The sequence below is a fragment of the Podarcis erhardii genome (genome assembly GCF_964252035.2).
Source record: "Podarcis erhardii genome assembly, chromosome: 9".
NCBI lineage: Eukaryota > Metazoa > Chordata > Lepidosauria > Squamata > Lacertidae > Podarcis > Podarcis erhardii.
In genome coordinates, this window is record NC_138512.1 from 12,723,209 (window position 1) to 12,743,022 (window position 19,814).

The window sequence follows — 19,814 nt, forward strand, 5'->3', positions numbered from 1 at the left end:
TAGAGAGCAGCGTATCTGTTACTAATACCTTAATAGCTACATGCATTGTTTAAAAACTTGGCTTGCTTCTTCAGGCTTGTACTTGCTTTTACACATATATGACCTTAATTCAATCTCTCCCTATGATAGCATCATTCCAGCTCACCGGAAGCTACTGAGCTCAAATGCAAACATTTCCACTAGCGCAGCTGGGCTCCAAACTAGACGCTACATAAAAAATGCAAATGGCAGCCCTCACTCCATAATTTAAAGCAATGCAAAACATTGGCCATTCATGGTGTGAACTTGTTTACGTTAAGCTGCCCTCCCTACTTGTCTACTTTTTTCTGCACTAGGACTTCATCAGCATTAGCTGTAGCCCTTATCAAGGCTGTGACAAAACCAGAAAGAAATATATATCTTGAAATGAACACTGGGATGTGGAATGTCTTATTTATGATGAGCAAAATTCCAGAATTTCATATTCATAAGTTTGGTGCATATTCATTACTCTTCCCACTGTATCAGTTTTGTCATTCCTATAACAACAAATCGAGACAATAAGGCTATCTGTTATTTTACCAATAAAAGCACAAACGCTGTGCTGAGTCGATAACATTGTCAGCTACTCTATCAATAAAAGCAACAGTACCACAAATTCAAGAGATAACGTAATCCTCCCCCTTTTCCTCCGCTGCACTATGAGGAATGAAATTATGCAAACTAATAAATGGTTTCAACTTTTTTTCATATTAATGCAAGAGACAAAAGCATTTAATTTAGAATAAACCAGTGTTGCTCAAAAAGAATGGGATGCAAACAGCAGAGTGGTGCAATGCCCAAGATTAAGGGAGTATTTAAGGAACACTGCAGAGTCTTTCCCCCCCCCTTTCCTCTTGGAACAGAGAAACTGAACGGGTTGAAAAAGTAAAGAAAGATTGAAACAAAACTCTCCGGCTTTGAAAATGCTGTCATTTGTTCTGTCTCCATGTGGAACCATTCCACAATCTTTGGCCTAAAAGGAGTCTCCATGTACTGTAGAAAGACGCCTAATGACTTCCTTCTTCCTTGCTGTACTGGAAGAAGAGCAAGTTGTACAGAGAGCGAGAGTGAGAGCGATCAAATGGGGTTTCTCTAGCAGCCAAACAATTTGTTAGAACCAGTACTTGTTCCAGCTGGCTGGAGGATCCTGAAGCTCTTTTCAGGGTTCCTCCTGGTTCCAAGCCTGGGGTACAATCTGCTTGTCCACTTGGAGTCCCTTCGTCAAAGCAACACTTGCTATCTAGCTCAGCCGACTTTCAAGATTTGGGTCTGCCGCTGCTTCCGGCACGAACCTGCTAACAAGCAGCCTGTAACAATGTGCATCTGGCAGGTATTTATTTTGTAAAACTAAGGCTCAAAACAGGAAGGATTTCCCTCCTTTCTTATGAACACCATTGTTAAATTTGGATTAATCCCCACTCCAATTGGTTTTAAGTTCTAGGAGTGAGAAATGAACATTTACAGGCAATTAGGTTCCCAAGCCAGCAGGAAAATTGCCTCTACGGCTGGAGGCCCAGACAAGCTCTACAGCTGCTGAGATTGTTTCTTATTGGGGGGGGGGACCAAACCAAAAAGCAGGCCTCCCTTTAGCTCCACAGCTGCAAAATATCCACAATAAATATTACACAGCCATTGTCCTACCAGGAACCGCAAGGAAACACTTCAGAATCAGTGGAAGTAGGCTATGGAAAGCTTTGCTCAGCAGGCCCAGGAAGCCCTAAAGACTCTCTCCCACTGGAAGCTAATTGATTGCCACCACGGGAAGAATTGAAGAGAGAAAATGGCTACGAAAAAAAAGAATAATTTCAACTATTATCCACAAGGCTAATGGATCAGAAGGGAAAGAAAAATATATACTTCCCTTCTGCACAGGTGTACCTTCTGAGCTTAAACGCTGCTCAAATGAAAGCAGAGAAGGCATCTGACTTCCAACTCTCCCCTGGTTTAAGCTCAGAAAGACGTCATTCTGACATGGACAAAGTTCAACTTCCATTTCTAGGCCAGACGAACTCCATTTGGTACAACCCAAAATGTGAGCCATAAGAGAGATGAGTCAAGAACTGAAGTTGCAGCAAAGTAAAGAGAGGGGGTAAGGAAGAGGAAGAGAGCGAGAGCTCACAGTTTGCAAGGAAGAGGGGACAGAATAAGGGGAAAGAGGGAGGGGTGGTAGTGCATACATGGCTAGCAAGGCCAGCCTTGTCAATACGCTGTTGTGCCTTAGTACTTACTGGAAAAAGCTCCTTCAAAATAGAAACAGCAAAATAGGCTGTGCGTTTGTGTGTCTGCAAGTAATTAATCCGATGAGCAGACACGGTGTATATACAGCCACCAGTTATATCAAGGCAATTTGCTGTTTAGTATTAAACTGTGTGTGCCAGGAAGAATCACCCCCCACCCTGAGAAACCAAAAGCTTGTCCATTGAAGCCTTTGTTTTACCATTTCTGATTCTGTCAGCTTCACCAAAGGCAACTCTCTCTATCCCCCACCCCTTGACGTTCCAGGCTCTTAAGATACATTCAAACAGGCACTGCACCAAAAATTATACATACTAAAGAGACAGAGATGTAACTGACGTGATAAAGCGTAATGATGGGGTGTTAAGTCCCATTATTCTCAATTATGTCACTCTATCTAATAACGTTAATCGCAGCAAATAGCAGAGGGCAAAATTCTGAAAGCCATCATTTTAGTCCTGCTCCTTTTTTTCACATTTCTCTAGGGTATGTTTGTTTGTACATACCAAAGTGTTGGATGCAGTGTGTGTGTGTGTGTGTGTGTGTGTGTGTGTGTGTGTGTGTGTTAGGGGATCTTTCTCGACAGACAAACAAGGAGGCAGCTGGGAGAAACTTGAAGAGACTGGGGACACATCCTTTCTGAAAACAATGCCACGGTCAAAAACAGTCACGGTGAGCCCAGATCAGAAGCACTGTCTGTAACTGTCACAGCTGCAGGTACATTATCTGGAATGTCACTGAAATCTGGAGTTGGGAGAGTCTGCTTTTCATCATCCTCGGCGTTCCCTGTGTCACCGCTTTCATCCTTTTTGTCACAAAGATTCTCGGTGTCGCTTTCCGAGGTTCCTCTCTCTTCTTCCACGGCCTGCTTCTCGTTTGTGTGTTTGTTCTCCCGGAGGTTGCAGGGCTCTGTGGAGTCAAAGGGAGGAGGGCTGGGCAAGGGGGATTCGCCTTCGGATGAGCTGCTGAGCTCTGGCTGACCTGCTGCCTGGCTCTCTGTCAAACATTCTGCTCTGCTCCCTTCCAGCTCTGCAGCTGCCTGCTCCTCTGTCAGCTTAATGATTTCATTCCCAAACCCATTTGCACCGTCTTCCTCAGAAGGAAACTGGGGTAATGATGGATGAAAATGATTGGTTTTGTTACCGTTGTTTTGGTTTGTGCAGGAATCATCAGAAACTGCAGCCGTTTTCTCTGGGAGTGTCAATTCTGTTTTAACGGCACACGTCTCCTCTTGTTCTCTGGTTTCCTCTAGAAGAGAAAAATGGGGAAACATCACATTTATGTAGATATAAAGCACAGTTCCAGGTTTGGAGGGGACCAAGAAGCAGGCACCCCCATAACACAAGACAGTGAATTGTCTTTAAGCCTGTCCTTAGGCATTGCACCCTTTTCAGGAATATTTAGATATTTTGAACTAAGCAGAAAAGGTCTCATCCACAATGAGATGCAGGGGCAAGAGTATAAATCTCAACACAGAGGATTTGAAGAAGATCTCTCCTTTCAGACAATACTCAGAAGAATGAGGAGGGTTACACGCTATTCAATCTTTTCTTATTGCTGCCTTTGAATGTCCAAAAAAGTCTCTAAGAATGACCTAGTCCTTAGTCTGCTATTTCACTCCATGGGTGGGTTCAGATGTAACAAGAACAAGTGTTGTGTTCATGCATTTCCTGCTCCCGGATCAGCATCTGGTTTCATATCCTGGTAAGTAGTCTTGAGATTAAACCACAGTTTCCCGGTTCAAATAGAATGGTTTAACAAACTGTGGTTTAACAAACTTCTGGGAGTTTTAAATTGTGACACGCAAGAGAAAGGAGGAAGAAGTGGGTCTAAAACTTATGGTCTATTAGAGCAATTATCAGTACATCTGACCTAGCCCAGCGGCTCACAATGGCATTTCCTATTCAATTCACTTTCCCACTTACACATTACTCTCAGAAGCATCTTCTACGTGGCTCCTTCAAAGTTACTCCAAAGAAACCATGTGCCAATGATTTCGTTCATCATCCCACTAAATTGTGATCTCTGTCCTGCCGGGACACCAACCCCATGGAAGCGAAGAGTATACCCAGCCTTGCCATTCCCAGAAGTGTGGGAAGAAGTGATGAGAGAAGGAACTAGACTAGACCTTAAATTTTCAGGTTGGGGGGAAGTTTAGTATGGAAACAAAGCTGAACTGACACTTACTTGAATTCATGTAACACACTCTTTAAAAAACAAACCCCAATTACATTGAGTCTGGAGATAGCCTGAAGTTACAGTCAAGATGTCTGAATCTCTTGAGTATTAATTAGTATGACCACGGTTTAAGTACTGTATTTTTAATATTTGGGGGCAGATAAAACAGGGGAGTGTGGAGGAAAAAAGGAAAAGGAAAAACAAAGTAGAGGGACAGAAAAAGTATGAGAAATTAAGGGAAGAAAGTTTTGTTTCCCATTGGAAATGCTAACTGCGGAACAACTTAATAAATAATAAGCATGGGATAGCAAAGAGCATCACAGCGTAATGAGGTGGTTGTGAAGGCTCTATTTCTGCCACTACCTTCTGTATATTGCTCTTCAAAACACCTCAAGAATTCAGAAAGAGCATAGGGCAGAGATTCTCAACCTTTCTGAGTCCACAGCTCCCTGAACCAACTACATTCTTTCTGCGGCACCCCTGTGGGGCTCGGGAACTCATTTATGTCACCCCTTGCCTGCAGAGCTGGCAGTCTCTCACCCTTTTTCAAACACCCTCCCTGGTCTCTGAGATGCGCCCCCTGCCCTCAAAGAGGCACCATTTGCCTGCGGAGCTTATAGCCAGCGCTGCTGCAATAAACAGCTGTGCAAACCTTGGGGAGGCAGAGAACTGAAAGATGAGGGAGGGAAAGAAAGAAAGAGGGACAGAGGCCAGTGTTGCCCGCAGCACCTCTGGCCATCATTCAAGGCACCCCAGGGTGCCATGGCACACGGGTTGAAAACCACTGGCATAGGATATCAACTCACACACTGTAGCACCTCAGAAAACAAGTGCAGGATCTGCATTTTGAACCCCCTCTTACAGCATTAACTCTCTCTGTGTGTAAAGCTAACAAACTCCAACTCTGAAGAGTTCCAATTTCCCATATGCAGAGCTGTTTTGAAGGGGGGAGTTTGGACATCTGATCCGTCACCTCAATTCTGAAGCAGAGAAGGTCTTATGAGAATTGTGCTGAACCCTAAACCCTCAGGTTTCGTGTCCCCTTAACAAGTTCTGATGCCTGAAAGCTGCTGAGATTCTCAGCAAGCTGAATTCAACACCCAACACCTCTCCACAATCTGGCAGAATCACAGCACACATGACACTGATTTTTGCATTCAGTTCCCCAATGTGATTAAGAATCACGTGAGGAAGAGCAAAGAAAGGCTGGCCGGCTGGCCCCATCCCCTCCACCGTGTCCCCAATATTTGGCCCTCCTCCTGCTCGCATGCTAAAGGACTGAATACTTGCAGCAGGGAGCCCGCTGTACTCATCAGGGCCGACCCACCAATGAGGGAAGGTGAGGTGACCGCCTCAGGCGGCAGCAGATCTGACCTCGCCCGCTGCTGCTGCTGTGAGTGCACTCCTGCCTTATTCCTAATAAAAAACTTTATCCCCCCACTTGTTCCTGATGTAGGTCTTTGCCTTTCTTCCCTGGCCAGTAGGGCCCTGAAATTTTCTGCTATGCCTCAGGGGCCAAAATGCCTTGGGCCAGCCGTGGTACTCAAGAGGCTTTGCTGTGAATGAGAACTCTTATTGTACAGGATTCTAAATCTGACATAGAAGTTTCCATGAACTACCACAGGCTTCTTCTTTCCAGCGCATGGAGAGCAGTGGACCTGCAGATCTGACAGAGGGAGTAAGGTTAGCGAGTTCATCTCTGCTCTGTCTCATGCAATTTTAATGGAGCGAGAGGACCTGAGCATACACAACACATAGATCTACTATTTGGGTAAGTGATTTATCAACACAGAATAAATTATGATTGCAAAGGTTGATTTGGTTCCATGAACGTGGCTGAGGGCAGCATGGGTAATGGGGACAAGCTGCCTGCGTGATCTCTCTTTATCTACAAGTTCCACTACATAGTTGGTTCCAAAAGAATTGCCAAGCCTAACCACTTTTAAAGATGAAAATCCAGCTCATTCACGGAATTAAAAAATACAAAAGCGTAATTTTGATCGAATCAGAACAGCCACTGAAATGCATAGGAAGTATGTGCTTGTGGACCCTCACTTCCCATTTCTGTGTATCTTCTATTTATTTAAAAACATTTACAATCTATTTATAGTTATTATACGTATAGTCTTATTATACGTATAGTTAAAGCTATAGTTTTCCCAGTAGTGATGTATGGAAGTGAGAGCTGGACCACAAAGAAGGCTGATCGCCGGAGAATTGATGCTTTTGAATTGTGGTGCTGGAGGAGACTCTTGAGAGTCCCATGGACTGCAAGAAGATCAAACCTATCCATTCTGAAGGATATCAGCCCTGAGTGCTCACTGGAAGGACAGATCCTGAAGCTGAGGCTCCAATACTTTGGCCACCTCATGAGAAGATAAGATACCCTGGAAAAGACCCTGATGTTGGGAAAGATGGAGGGCACAAGGAGAAGGGGACATCAGAGGACGAGATGGTTGGACAATGTTTTTGAAGCTACCAGCATGAGTTTGACCAAACTGCAGGAGGCAGTAGAAGACAGGAGTGCCTGGTGTGCTCTGGTCCATGGGGTCATGAAGAGTCGGACACGACTAAACAACAACATAATATACTTAATATTTTAAAACTCTCTAAGCAGTGTACAGAATAACATTCTGTAAGAAGTATCCTTGAAGATTCATCTTAAAACAAATAAAACAGTGATATAAAGCCATATAAAACAGGAATTATCATTTATTTATATAAAGGCATTCTATCCCAAACCTTTCCTGCCACATCATTTCAAATTCCAATACTGTGATCAGAATGGACTGTGCAAAACTGAATAGCAGTATGCAAAGTAACCACATGCTCATATTATTAAATGCTGAATTTCTAATTTTCTTAGTGCAAAATGTGTGCTTAATATACAAACAGCCTTGATTATAGCTGATCCAAATGCATTAAGATACATGGGGGACCTCCAGATCAGACTCCGAGAGGGCAGTAAGGTGTGGAGAAAAGTTTGCTTACTTGTTAGTTTGATGGAATGATTGTCCCTGGAGCCTGTTAGATAATTGGGGTTAGTCTGCTTGCAATATTTTATGATGGAATGGTTAATAGGCTACTTCAAATTACGCTTATTTTCTACTAGAGGAGAAAAGAAAATCAGTTTGCCAGGTTCATGGAACTAAATCAACCTTGGAGTCAGATTTTATCTGACATTGCAATAGATGAATAATAAAAAAATCAAAGAAAAGCCATGTTCTAATTACTGTGAGGAAGTAGTACGAACTGTATGCTGTGCATCAGACCTGCGTGAATAAGAATTAGAAAGGAAGGCCAACATTGTATGAACTTTAAATAGTGTTGGCCACATATAAATAAAATATTTGTATTTTCCCGTTCAGACTTGCCCATTCCCTTCACTCATGAAGACAATAGCTGAGCTGTAGGAGACAATCAGTTAACACCGCCTAACAAGGAACTCTCTGCTCCCCAACTCAGTCAAATTGGAACTATCATCCCCATGCTAGTGTTTTCCTGTTTGTGCCCATTTTTGGTACGCCCATGTGTCTCAACTTCCTCAATTGCTAATTTTAAATTCAAGGAAATTGCAAGTACGGTTGGATGAAAATCTGCTTTATTTACATACTTGGGAGTAGCTAGAATACCTCACCCCTCAAACAATCCGATAAATTCTTGTTCTTTAATCTGACTTAAACCAGTCCTTTTGACCAAACATGGATTTCTAGTGCAAGACATCCTATACATGTCTTGTCAGAAGTAAGTAAGTGGGACTCAATCCCAGGTAAACATGTATAGGATTTCAGCCTCTGTTAACACATCCCTTTTACACTTTGCACAGAATGTGGTGATACGATTCTGGATTGCACTACCTCAGACTAGAGATGGGAAGTCAATTATTATTTTTTAACAGTTATCAACATTAGAAGATTTCTTCTGGGAGAAGCCACCACATCATGGGGAGGGCCATGCCAAACCTTTCTCCCTGATGTGGTGCTTTACTTTGTGCAGGGACTTTTCTGAAGTGACGTCCTGCCTCTGGGCTAAAGCAGCATGACTCAGAATTCTACCCCTTCCAGACCGCCATGCCATTGTGAAGAATGCGGTCTCCTTACACCGCAGTGGCAGCAGGCAAATTGCTACAGCACGGCTATGACAAGAGCAACATGAAAAGCCCCAACCCACATGGGAGGAGTCTGTTCTGCAATTCCTGCTCTTGCAAGTGATCGCCCAAATTCTGGATTGGATCATGCAAAAATTAGGCACTCTGTGTTAGTTTCTGTTCTTATCACTGTGCAGCTGCTTGGAGTCACAAGGCTCTGTTTACATTCCAGAGACCTTCCAGGCTGTTGGAAGTCTCACGGGAGAGGAGACAGGGTGTGACGTTAGTGGTTTCCTGTTCCTTTGTTCAGTTGCTCTCTGCTTTCATAGAGAGAGGATGTCTTTTCTTTCTGTGTAGCTTAGAAATAAAACTCTTTGCAATGTAACCCAAACCTCGCGTCTCTTTCCTGTGCTGGAAACTCTGCCGAAGAATGTGCCTGAGGCCTTATCAAAGGCTCAGGTCGTTAAACACGTCAGGAGGCGATTCCGAAGGACTCGGGGGAAGAAAATGAGCTTTATCAGCTTGGCCGAGCGGAGATCCCGACACTCTGTTGCTCTCCCATCTTCCCAACACAGTGACTTGCTGCTGCTTACAGAGAGGGGCAAAGTTTTGGAAGGTCACAGTGGTGCATGGTGACAGGAGCTACAATGCTGCACCATATCTCACCCTTTTGGTAGGTGGCAGTGACCCACGGTGTTGGAAGCCAGGACATAGCTGTCAACTTACAGATTTGAAAATAAGGGACCAGCAGCCTTGAAAATAAGGGATCAGCAGCCAAAATAAAGGATTTTCCAAGCACAGGTACGTTCAACTTCTGAGCCCCTCTGAGCCAAAGGCTTTAGAAAGCTCAGCCAGCAGCCAAATGAAGCCTCATCAATAAGGGACAGCAGCAGGACATGGCGCTGGGATAAGGGACACTTGACAGCCAAATAAGGGACACTTGACAGCTATGAGCCAGGAGAGTGACACACACACACACACACACACACCGCTGCCTCACCAGCCACCACTGAGTATTGTTTCCTGTCCCGTGGCCATGGGCTTGTTTCCCATGCTATTCTGGTGGTGTGAAAATGAGACAATGCAGGTATCTCTAAACAGCTTCATCCTTCTTTCCCCCTACACATTCAAACTCGGTGGCACAAGAGATGAATCGCCCTACGCCAGCCTTTTGTTATGACTCTAGATGCTTACCTTCTGTCTTCTGCTGTGGCTTATCTGCAAAAGATAGCAATGGTGATCGAGACCTCTGGATAATAGGCATAGCCGGGTCACTGAATGTAATGGTATCCTTGCCACCTGCAAGTAAGAGGGCATGGAAACATGAACTCTCCAACACAAATGAGAAGTTGACTAATGCAACGTTTTAAACAGTGAGGCTACATTTAAATAAACACGTCGTGTACACCCAACAGGCATATTTCAGTAGCTCTATAGAAAAGGAAAAGCTATGAGCCAAAATATGTACTACAGTTCAACTGCATTAAACCCAATGAGACCATTTTGTATGAGCACATCTGGTTAAAAGATGCAGTTTCCTCATTTGACAATCATTTAAAGAAATAAATCACAAGCTAGATGCGTTCAAGTGCAATCCAACCCTATCAGAAATTATGGAAGTATCTTCAGTGTAAAGAGTAATATTAATACAGATAATATTTCTGTTTAGACCTGAGGTTCACAGAATTCCTCTTCAGGCATTCAGTCTACATGATAAGTAAACATGGGGGTAGGGAATGGGAACAAACACACAAGTTCTGCTTCTCAGTTGCTGCTCTGATTCTCCAGGTTTCTAAAGCATGCAGGGAACCTCCATTAGAAACAGGAAGTTCCTCCCACTGAGTTCCTCCTTGAGTTGGAGGTTGATCAGAATGGTGTTAACATGCTCATTCAATGCCTCCCTCCCACATGTTTACTTAGCATGTCTATGGAATGCCAGAAGAGGAAGAGAGAAATGGCTTTCCAGAAAAACGAATGTTTTTTGAAGTCAGATCCATGGACAGGAACTCATGCACATATGTACAAATGCGCACAAACATATATCTAGGATCCTTTTCTTACAACCATCCTGGAAATGCTGAATTTCCAATATTACAGGGCCCATTTTAAACAGGAAATTGGTGCAAAAGCATTATTCCTGTGACAATTAAAGATGCTGCTTTGGGGTTGCTCCTATTTTGACCTATGATTTACACATCTTGAGGTGCATGTGTATAGTTCATATGGGGTGAGGGGGGAGGGAAGTGGACAAAAATGTAGCCTTAGGGAAAGGAAAAAGCGGTAACAGGCAACATTGAGATGGGAGGAGTAATCTGGGTATACCTCCACTGGGTATATTTCAATGGGTATTCAGCCAGGGGGCTACTTTGAAAAAGCAAACCAATAAGCACAAGCTGGTTTATCAGAAGAGGCCTGAAAAACCAGACTTGCATTTACAGGAGATTAGAATAAGATACCAATCTGTGTAAGATTGCAAGAGCGTTTTGGGAAATTTCTACCACAGCACCTACTAATACAAGCATCTTAGGTGAAATATACTAGATATTATCAGGATTTATAAAAATCGTTTTAATGGACAATGGATATCTGACAACTGCAATATAGATTAGCAAATTCAAGCTGGGGGAGGAGTGTGGATGGGGAACAGCATATGCTATGGATTTCAAGTACAAATATCATATCACCTTTGAACTCGCTGGGTGGGCTTAGGTAATAATGGATTTTCTGGGTTGTTGAAGAGATTACTGAGATAATGGTGCTGTAAGAGTACAGTGTTGTTATTTTACTGCTACCACCTATTTATTTAGATCCACTGTCTAATTAATGAGAAATTCTTATTACAGCATTACTTGGACCTTTTTAACTCCTTATTTTTGTAGGATGTTTGACTTTTGCTTTCACAGGCCATGATTCCTAAAACCAAAATTTGTTTTCTTCTGCTTTTATCTTGGAGCATTCTGAATGAGTCCTTCATTAAGTCTGTATTGGACTTTGCCCTCTTAAAAATCAGCTCATTTCATTCCAAAGCCTTCATTCCCAAACCTTGTAATAGAGAAACAAGCAAATGCCTACGCAGCTGGGGCGGATGGGTCAAGAGTCTTTTTGTAGCCTGCCAAGACCCTCCAAAATTGACATTCAGTTTTACCTTTTAAAATGCTAATGTTCCTATGTGTCTCCCAATGTGTTGCAAATTTTGTGGTCCCTTAAAGCACGCACCATTTAAACCATGGGTAGGCAATCTAAGGCCCGGGGGCTGGATCCGGCCCAATCGCCTTCTAAATCCGGCCCGCGGACGGTCCGGGACTCAGCGTGTGTCCTTTTATTTGAAATGCATCTTTGGGTTATTTGTGGGGCATAGGAATTCGTTCATTCCCCCCCCCCTTCAAAATATAGTCCAGCCCCCCACAAGGTCTGAGGGACAGTGGAGTGGCCCCCTGCTGAAAAAGTTTGCTGAACCCTGATTTAAACCATTAAAAAACCCCTGCTTCCATATGCCTCTAACCATGATACTGTACTAGGAAGCCCAAAGTGTTGTTTTTTTTATTTATTCCCTTGCGGAAGCTTCTTCCTTCTTTTTTTAGGAAACAAAGTGCATCATCTCTGTTTCATGTGTTTGCATGCAACATGTAGCTAGTCACTCAGAATAGATGTACTACTGTTTCTGTATTAAAACAGTGACCCCGAAGGTATTCTAGGGAGAGCTATTGCCTGACAATGCATTATGCCCCCTCTCCATCAATGTTTACTGACTCCAGTAGAGGCTGCTATAGCAGGGTTCTTCCCTGCGCAAGTGTCACCCCTTCCTGAAAGTGGGGCAATGTAGGCATGGTGTAGAGTCATACAGGCTTTTCATTTATCACTTCAAAATGAGAATAGAAAGCTGAGCAGCTTTACTTTTCTGTTCCCTCATTCATTATGTGTGTCTATGCTGTGTAGTTTAGCGCATGGAAACAAAGTTTGGTAACTTCATCAGAAATCTAGAGGGAAATTCCCTCTGCACGTGGAGGGGGGGAATGCTGAAGGGAAGGTGTTAATCCTGGCCTCCAAAGACTAATGAAGAGTTTTTTTCAGCTTTACTACGTAACACATTTTACGGGACGCGGGTGACGCTATGGTAAGGTTACCGGATGTCCCCGTTTCCCAGGGACAGTCCCCAGATTTACGAATCAGTCCCCATACAAAATCCATTGAAGTTGAAAAGTGTCCCCGGATTAATTGAAAAAAATCTGGTAAACTTACGCTATGGTCTAAACCACTGAGCCTAGGGCTTGCCGATCAGAAGGTCGGCGGTTCGAATCCCCGCGACGGGGTGAGCTCCCATTGCTCAGTCCCTGATGCTGCCAACCTAGCAGTTCGAAAGCACGTCAAAGTGCAAGTAGATAAATAGGTACCGCTCTGGCAGGAAGGTAAACGGCGTTTCCGTGTGCTGCTCTGATTTGCCAGAAGCGGCTTAGTCATGCTGAACACATGACCCGGAAGCTGTACGCTGGCTCCCTCTGCCAATAAAGCGAGATGAGCGCCGCAACCCCAGAGTCATCCACGACTGGACCGGTCAGGGGTACCTTTACCTTACTTAACACATTTCCTTTACAAGACTGAATGGAGGAACATACAAGAATCTGGTCCTAATTAAAATTAAAGATCTAACAAATGAAAGAGAAAAGCAGGAACCAACTCACGAATCTTCAAAAAGAAAAGTTAAATTGGCTTGATTCAAGCGCTTGGATAAAAGGAGACTTTTTGTTTTTATCTACATACTTGCTTAGCATGTGTCACACTCCAAATATCTGAATCAGTATTTTGAATGGCTAAAGTAAGAAACATTTTAACTCAAGTATTAATTAAATTAGGTTCCTCTTATCTCATCTTAAGTTCTTGTCACAGGGATACTGTCAAAAATGGCATCCTCAAAAGGGTGACTTTGCCACCTTCCCTATACAAGTTTTGAAATGCTCCTACTAAAAAAATGTGTACAAATGTGTACTATATTGAGCCACACCTTTGGTCTATCTACTCTGGTTATTTAATTGGGGGTGCGAGGGATAAATCTTGGAAGTTTCTACATGCAAAGCTTGTACTCTACCATCCCTGCTGTCCTTCAGTGCGTGAGGGATGTAGAAACCCTGATTGGGTTCGGCATGTTCGCTTTCTCCATTTACCATCAGCGTCTTTGTGTTCCATGATGCTTGGATCTGGAATGCGTAAACCAGATAGCAACACTCATGGAATTAAAATGTAAGTAGCAACACTGGGTGATATCCCTACTCATAATTGCTGAGTTAAAGGGGGGGGGGGGAATTGTCTCGACTTACTGCTTGTCATTTATTTTTATTTTTTTTAAAAGCTACAAAATCACATCGTTCTGCACAACCCGTGATTATATTCAGAACTAGCTCGTATCCTTCCTTATTACCATTTCTCCCAATTAAAAATAATTTTACAGTGTTCTGTATTTCTCTTGTGGCCATCTAACTTACTCGGTTGAACATCTTAATCTGACAGATATAGAAAAACATTCAGATAACATTTCCATTTATTTACATGCAGTGACAATATTTAATGCACCGCTAAGATTAGTTACTAAAAATACATATGTCAAACAGAACCTACTCCCAAATCCCACTGAGACATTGTAGCTCAGGCCTTCAGGCAGCAAGAAAAAAAGGAAGGAAAGAAAAGTTATTATATAAATATTAATTTGATGCCTAAACAGAAATAATAGAACAAAGGTATTCTAAAATCATCGCCTGTCTTTTGCTAGTGTTCTGTTTTAAAGGCCAAAACACTTTATTTAGTGGATTATGGGCTACTTGAAACAGAAGACCAAACCCTAGAGTGTGAGCAGCAATTGACTACAAGCTAAGATGCAAAACCATGGTTTCAAGTGGGTCTGCAGACCATGCTCTGCAGTCACCATATTTAAGTGTTGTATCTCTACCAAGCAAACCATGGTTAAGGCATTTTCGCTTGCAAGATACACATACACTGAGAACAGGGCATGTGTGAGCAAGCTCAACCTTGGTTTCAATCCATGTTTGGGATCTTAATCAAGATTCAAGGAACAATAGTGTCGGGCCATGGAAAAGGTCAAGCTTCAGGAAGACAGGTTCTGGGGTGAGCTAGCTAGCAGACCAAGTAGGCCAGGAAGCAGCTGTGCAGATCAAAATACACACGGGTTCAAACATGTATCAAAACAGGCATCGCTCTGGGCAGAATCAGAGGGGTCAGAGGAAGGTATATAATCAAAACCAACCAAGTAAGTTACTGTGTGGGAGGGGTGGCAAAAGTGGTGGTGTGCTCTCACAAAGTCTGTACAGGACATTTTTTTCCTGGCCAGAGATTTCAACTACAAATCCCAGAATCCTCAGGAGGAAACTGATGCCATGTGTGCCATTCTCAACAAGGTTAAGACTCCAAAGGAAATGAAAACACAGTGTCAGTTTTCAGCTGAAGATTCTGGGATGTAGTCTTGGTCAACAGCAAGAAGTGATGATCTGTGGGTCACCGAGCAGTTCTGTGTTCCCCTGTCCTGACCTGTTGTTGTTATGTCTAAATTTGTACCCTGCCTTTTCCCCAGAGGAGCCCAGGTTAACTTCGTTGGCCTTGGGGCAGAGAAAGGGGGAAGCAGGAGTGGCCATTAGAACTGAGTCAAAGTACAGCCCTAATTGCAAGGCTGCCATTGCCCTGATCCCAATCTCAAGCATCCAAGAAGGGGGGCTCTCACTAATGTGAGCACTTCACACTCATTAGCCTAGTTGGAAGCCTCAATCAATGCACAAAGTTTAGTCTGGCAATCTTGCAATGGAAACAAGAGTATGGATGGTGCAGGAGGCAAGGCACCAGACCCTGGCTGCAAGGAAATGCAATTTCACAAGGCCTGTAGGTGCTTGCACCAAGAAGACCTGGGCTATAATCTACAGACAGGGAAACATGGAGTTTATTAACGAAGATGAAGCTATCTGGTTTACTGAAGGGAGATTATGTCCCCTGTAATCAATTATAAAATGAAGTACAGCAGCAGCAAAGAAATAACTAAAGCAAGTGGAGTAGCATTAAGAGCAGAAATATATACTCAAAATGGTCACGTGGGCTATATAAATTTCCTGGTCTATATATTTCAGTCTTCAGGGGAAGATCATAGGTGTGAGTGTGGTCTGAATTTACGTTTTGGGGTTGCTGGTTGTTGTTTCTTTCACTTTTTTTAAAAGCAGCAGCAGCAGCAGCAGCAACAACAGTATCCTAGGTGCACATAGAAGACTACAATTCAATCTTGCTTGCTATGGGTACATATCCAGTAGCTGAAACTAGCTGCCTGAATCCTGCATAAATCGAGACTTGAACTCACTGCATCAGCTGGTGTGTGGAAAGCTCAATGCTGCTTTATGTAGTTATCACCTCTCTACTCCAGCAGTCCAGCATTGTCAGGTGGATGGGACCCCCCCCCCACCTATCAATCGGCCACTGTCAATATGACAACACATGCTTGACAGGTGGCTGGTCCCACCCACTTGTCGGTGAGGCGGGGAAGATAAGAGATCTAGCCCACCAGGCCAAAAATATTCCCCACCAGGGCATTGGGGGAAATTCAAAATGGGAGGGGGAAACTAGAGAAGGGGTAGGCAACCTAAGGCCCATGGGCCACAAGTGGCCCACGGGGGTCGTTTAACCAGCCCATGAGCTGCCCCTGAACCAAGCCGCCCACTCGGTGAGTCCCTGCGTGCTGCGCTAAACTGGTGCATGGTGCCTCACTTCCGTGGCACAGGAAATCACGTCTGCACACGTACAGACACCGAAAATCACGTCTGCGCAGATTCAGAAAATTGCGTGCGCGTGCACTCAGGCACGCGCGCAATCTGGCCCGCAGAGGGATCTCTGCTGGAGTGAACCGGCCCAGGCGAGGTAATCCTTGCCAACCCCTGAACTAGAGCATTACCACAGCTACCAGGTAAACTCCTAGCCAGGAGACAGAATGGGCTGGTAGGGTTGAAAGCAGCACTGCTGAGTACACATGGCCTGACAAGCTACTGCATGCTGTGTGCCACTGCTAGCCCTATCATTGAGTTCCAGGCTAAGGTTGCTTAGGATCGCTATGGCTTCCTGCTTTCTTTCCTCTAGCGACTGAACACACATCAAATTAACGATGGGGAGGCTAACACCTAATTTTAATCTTACTCCTGCTCTGAGCATCAATGCTTGCAGAAGAGAGAACATAGTTCAGAAGTGATAAGAACCAGTCAGTCCAGTAAAACAAAATTCGTTTACTGGATCTGCATTTCTCAACCTCATCTAAATATTCATTTTTTTGGATTTATGAAAGCAAGCAGCAGAAGGGATTTATAGATGTCAGAGCTTCTGAACAGACCAGGGACAAAACAAAATGCATTCAGGCACGCAATAAAATATACTAGGTAAGATATTCTTAGTCATATGCTAACTTTTGATATTAAATACCATAAAGGCAGAGAAAACTGTTTAGGAGTTATGAAAAGAGTCTACAGTTTAGTGCAAGCTTTTTCTTGGAGAAAAATGTCAGTTTCAATGGTTTCCAGGCTGAAAAGTTCAGCAGTTCCACACTGATAATATTTTATATACCTTATTATAGCTACATTATATGCCCTATTCCAGCAATTTGAGTGTTCTTACATAGTCAACCAATAGGCAATTACAGCAAGGCTCTTGATTCTGAGGTCCACTGAGATATTGCATAAGCAAATTTCTAGACCATTCATTATTTATGCTTGACAACCATCATGGTGATGAACTCGACAGAGGGAAGTTGTGATCAGCCAGTTTGAGATCGCTATCTGACCAGGCCAGGAAGGACTCTAAATGCCCTTCTTTGGTCACTGAGATAAGCACACAGAGTTATGTTATCACATCTTCTATATGTTCCCTGTTGGTTGGGGTCATGCTAAAAAAAAGAAAGTTTTTCTTTTTTTAAAAGAAAGGGACTGAACCTGTAGCTGACCAGAGAAAATGGTTACAAACACAAAAGCTGAATGATTATGTGTGATCTTTCCAAGGAGAAATTTGCCCACACGTAGCCAACATTGCTTTTGTGCTGAAAAGCAAGAGTCAAACATTCAGCATAGCCAATATCTGTTTGTTAACTGTTCCGTCATGTGAACTAAGCACATCTCACTCCATTCCTCAAAATGCTGATGTCCTTCATAGACATGACAATTCTCAAGGATGTGCATACTATGCAGCAAAGTTTATCAAAAAGTCTTTGCCTATACTGGCTATGCTAGAGGCAGCCAATGTAGCACTCTCCAGACTGCAACAGAATAAAAATAAAAATGTTGATCTGCATAGCAAATACATTGTCCTAAGAAGGAGGCACAATTTGTAAAGCAAATTTCAGGAATATGTTTGAAGTAGAATAAAATTATAATATGGGGGGTGGAAGCCAAATTTTATTAATAAAATTTCAACTGTGTTGTTGAAATGTATCTTTTAAAATAATAGATTTAAGCTGCAATCCCATACAGGCAGTGACCATTTTGCGTGGGGATTCCGTTCCTGACCCCTGTGCATGTCAGCGGTAGGTAAGGGCAATGCCAGGTTTTCAATCAACGTCACGATTTTTCGCCAGCCATACATCGGGATCTGGGGATACACCGCAATGTTAACACAAGTTGCATTGGCCCCAGCACGCAAGGTGCGGGGTGAAAACTGCCTCAGCTCTCACTGTGTGTGGGGGGGGGTGAGGTGCTTTCACCCCAATGTCTCGTGGGCTGGGAACCGTGCAGCTTCTTTCTGTGGCTCAGGTGGGGAGCAAAAAGGGTCCCCCCCCCAGCTTTCCACTGTTCTTGATTTGAGTTTCTACTGAAATGAGGCTGCATTTTAATGTTGTATTTTGATCTTGTTTTTAAGTTGTATTTTAATCGTTTTTATACCTGGTGTTAGCCGCCCTGAGCCCGGTCTTGGCTGGGGAGGGTGGGGTATAAATAAAATTTATTTATTTATTTATTTTCCCTGCCCCCACCCCCAGCTGAGCGAGCTGCATGCCTCTCGGGCTTGCACGCAAGGCGTCAAGGCTTGCTCACCTGGGGGGTGCACAGCTTGCTCTTCCCTCTGTGGTATGAGGGGCAGATTGTGATGGTGGCTTCACCTGGCAGTATATCGTGGGTGAAGTCGTTGCTGCTACTGTCCCTCTGCTGCTAGAGGCTTGATGTTGAAAGTGGTGCTGATCACAGAGGGAGTCAGAAGCGGTGTTGGTTTCATCCGCAATATACTGCCGGGACGTGGGTGGCGCTGTGGGTTAAACCACAGAGCCTAGGACTTGCCAATCAGAAGGTCAGCAGTTTGAATCCCCGCAACGGGGTGAGCTCCCATTGCTCGGTCCCCTGTTCCTGCCCACCTAGCAGTTCGAAAGCACGTCAAAGTGCAGGGAGATAAATAGGTACCGCTCTAAATAGGGAAGGTAAACGGCGTTTCTGTGCGCTGCTCTGGTTCGCCAGAAGAGGCTTAGTCATGCTGGCCACATGACTCGGAAGCTGTACGCCGGCTCCCTCAGCCAATAAAGCAAGATGAGCGCCACAACCCCAGAGTCAGTCACGACTGGACCTAATGGGTCAGGGGTCCCTTTACCTTTTTTAAGCTGCCATTGCGGTCTGCCCCTCATACTGGTTCCAGGGTGTTGTATCAATACGTTGCACAGGCCTAGTCGGTGGAGAGCCCATAAGCCCGTTCTGCCCTCTTACAGGTCCAAAAGACACGTGTGTTGGCAGACACGCAAATGGTTGCTGTCTGTAAATACTTGCTGGGGAGTTAAGTCTCACTGAACTCAATGGACTTTGTCCAACCAAATCACCCTCAGAGCAGAGCCACTGAAGTCAATGGACTTTAGTGAGAAAAGCCTACTGATTGCAAAAGCTCTACTTTGAGCATCACTACTCAGTGAGATTCAATTCTAAATGCACATGCATAGGGAATGCATTGTTAGAATCGTTTTAGCTTTCATTTCCCATGTTCTTACTAGGCACATCTGCATGGTAAAGAAATTAAAATAAATCCTAACTCCCAGCTCTCCTGAAACTAAACTACTACAGAATTGCATGTTTGAAGGGTTCTGTGTCAAAAAGGCCCTTATCCTTGGACAAAGTTTTCACATAGAGAAATCTCCTGGTGGCATTCCCAGGTAGTTTTTCTCCTTAAGTCTGAGAAGCCTACAGGTTCAGAAAAATTATGTGGCAAGATGTGATTGATAAATGTAACACATCATTAATTATGTTGTCAAAGAACCTTTAAAATGCTTCAATTTCAGAAAAATCTAACTGTTATGTGTGGA

The 19,814-nt window shown here is 43.7% G+C and overlaps 1 protein-coding gene across 4 annotated transcripts in view; it reads right to left on the reverse strand.

The window, feature by feature from the left end:
• Positions 1 to 1,464: 1,464 nt before the first annotated feature.
• The window catches only part of CCDC149 (coiled-coil domain containing 149), a 56,831-nt gene continuing 38,481 nt past the window's right edge, over positions 1,465 to 19,814 (reverse strand). For 2 of the 4 annotated variants that reach the window (XM_081876299.1, XM_081876300.1), the window contains exons 11-13: positions 14,132 to 14,164; positions 9,716 to 9,820; positions 1,465 to 3,504 (exon numbers count right to left, since the gene is read on the reverse strand). In XM_081876299.1, coding sequence (XP_081732425.1) covers positions 2,924 to 3,504; positions 9,716 to 9,820; positions 14,132 to 14,164 — 719 coding nt within the window. In that variant the 3' untranslated portion in view covers positions 1,465 to 2,923. The remainder of the gene's footprint in view (positions 3,505 to 9,715; positions 9,821 to 14,131; positions 14,165 to 19,814) is intronic. The other 2 variants (XM_081876298.1, XM_081876297.1) reach the window with 2 other exon arrangements.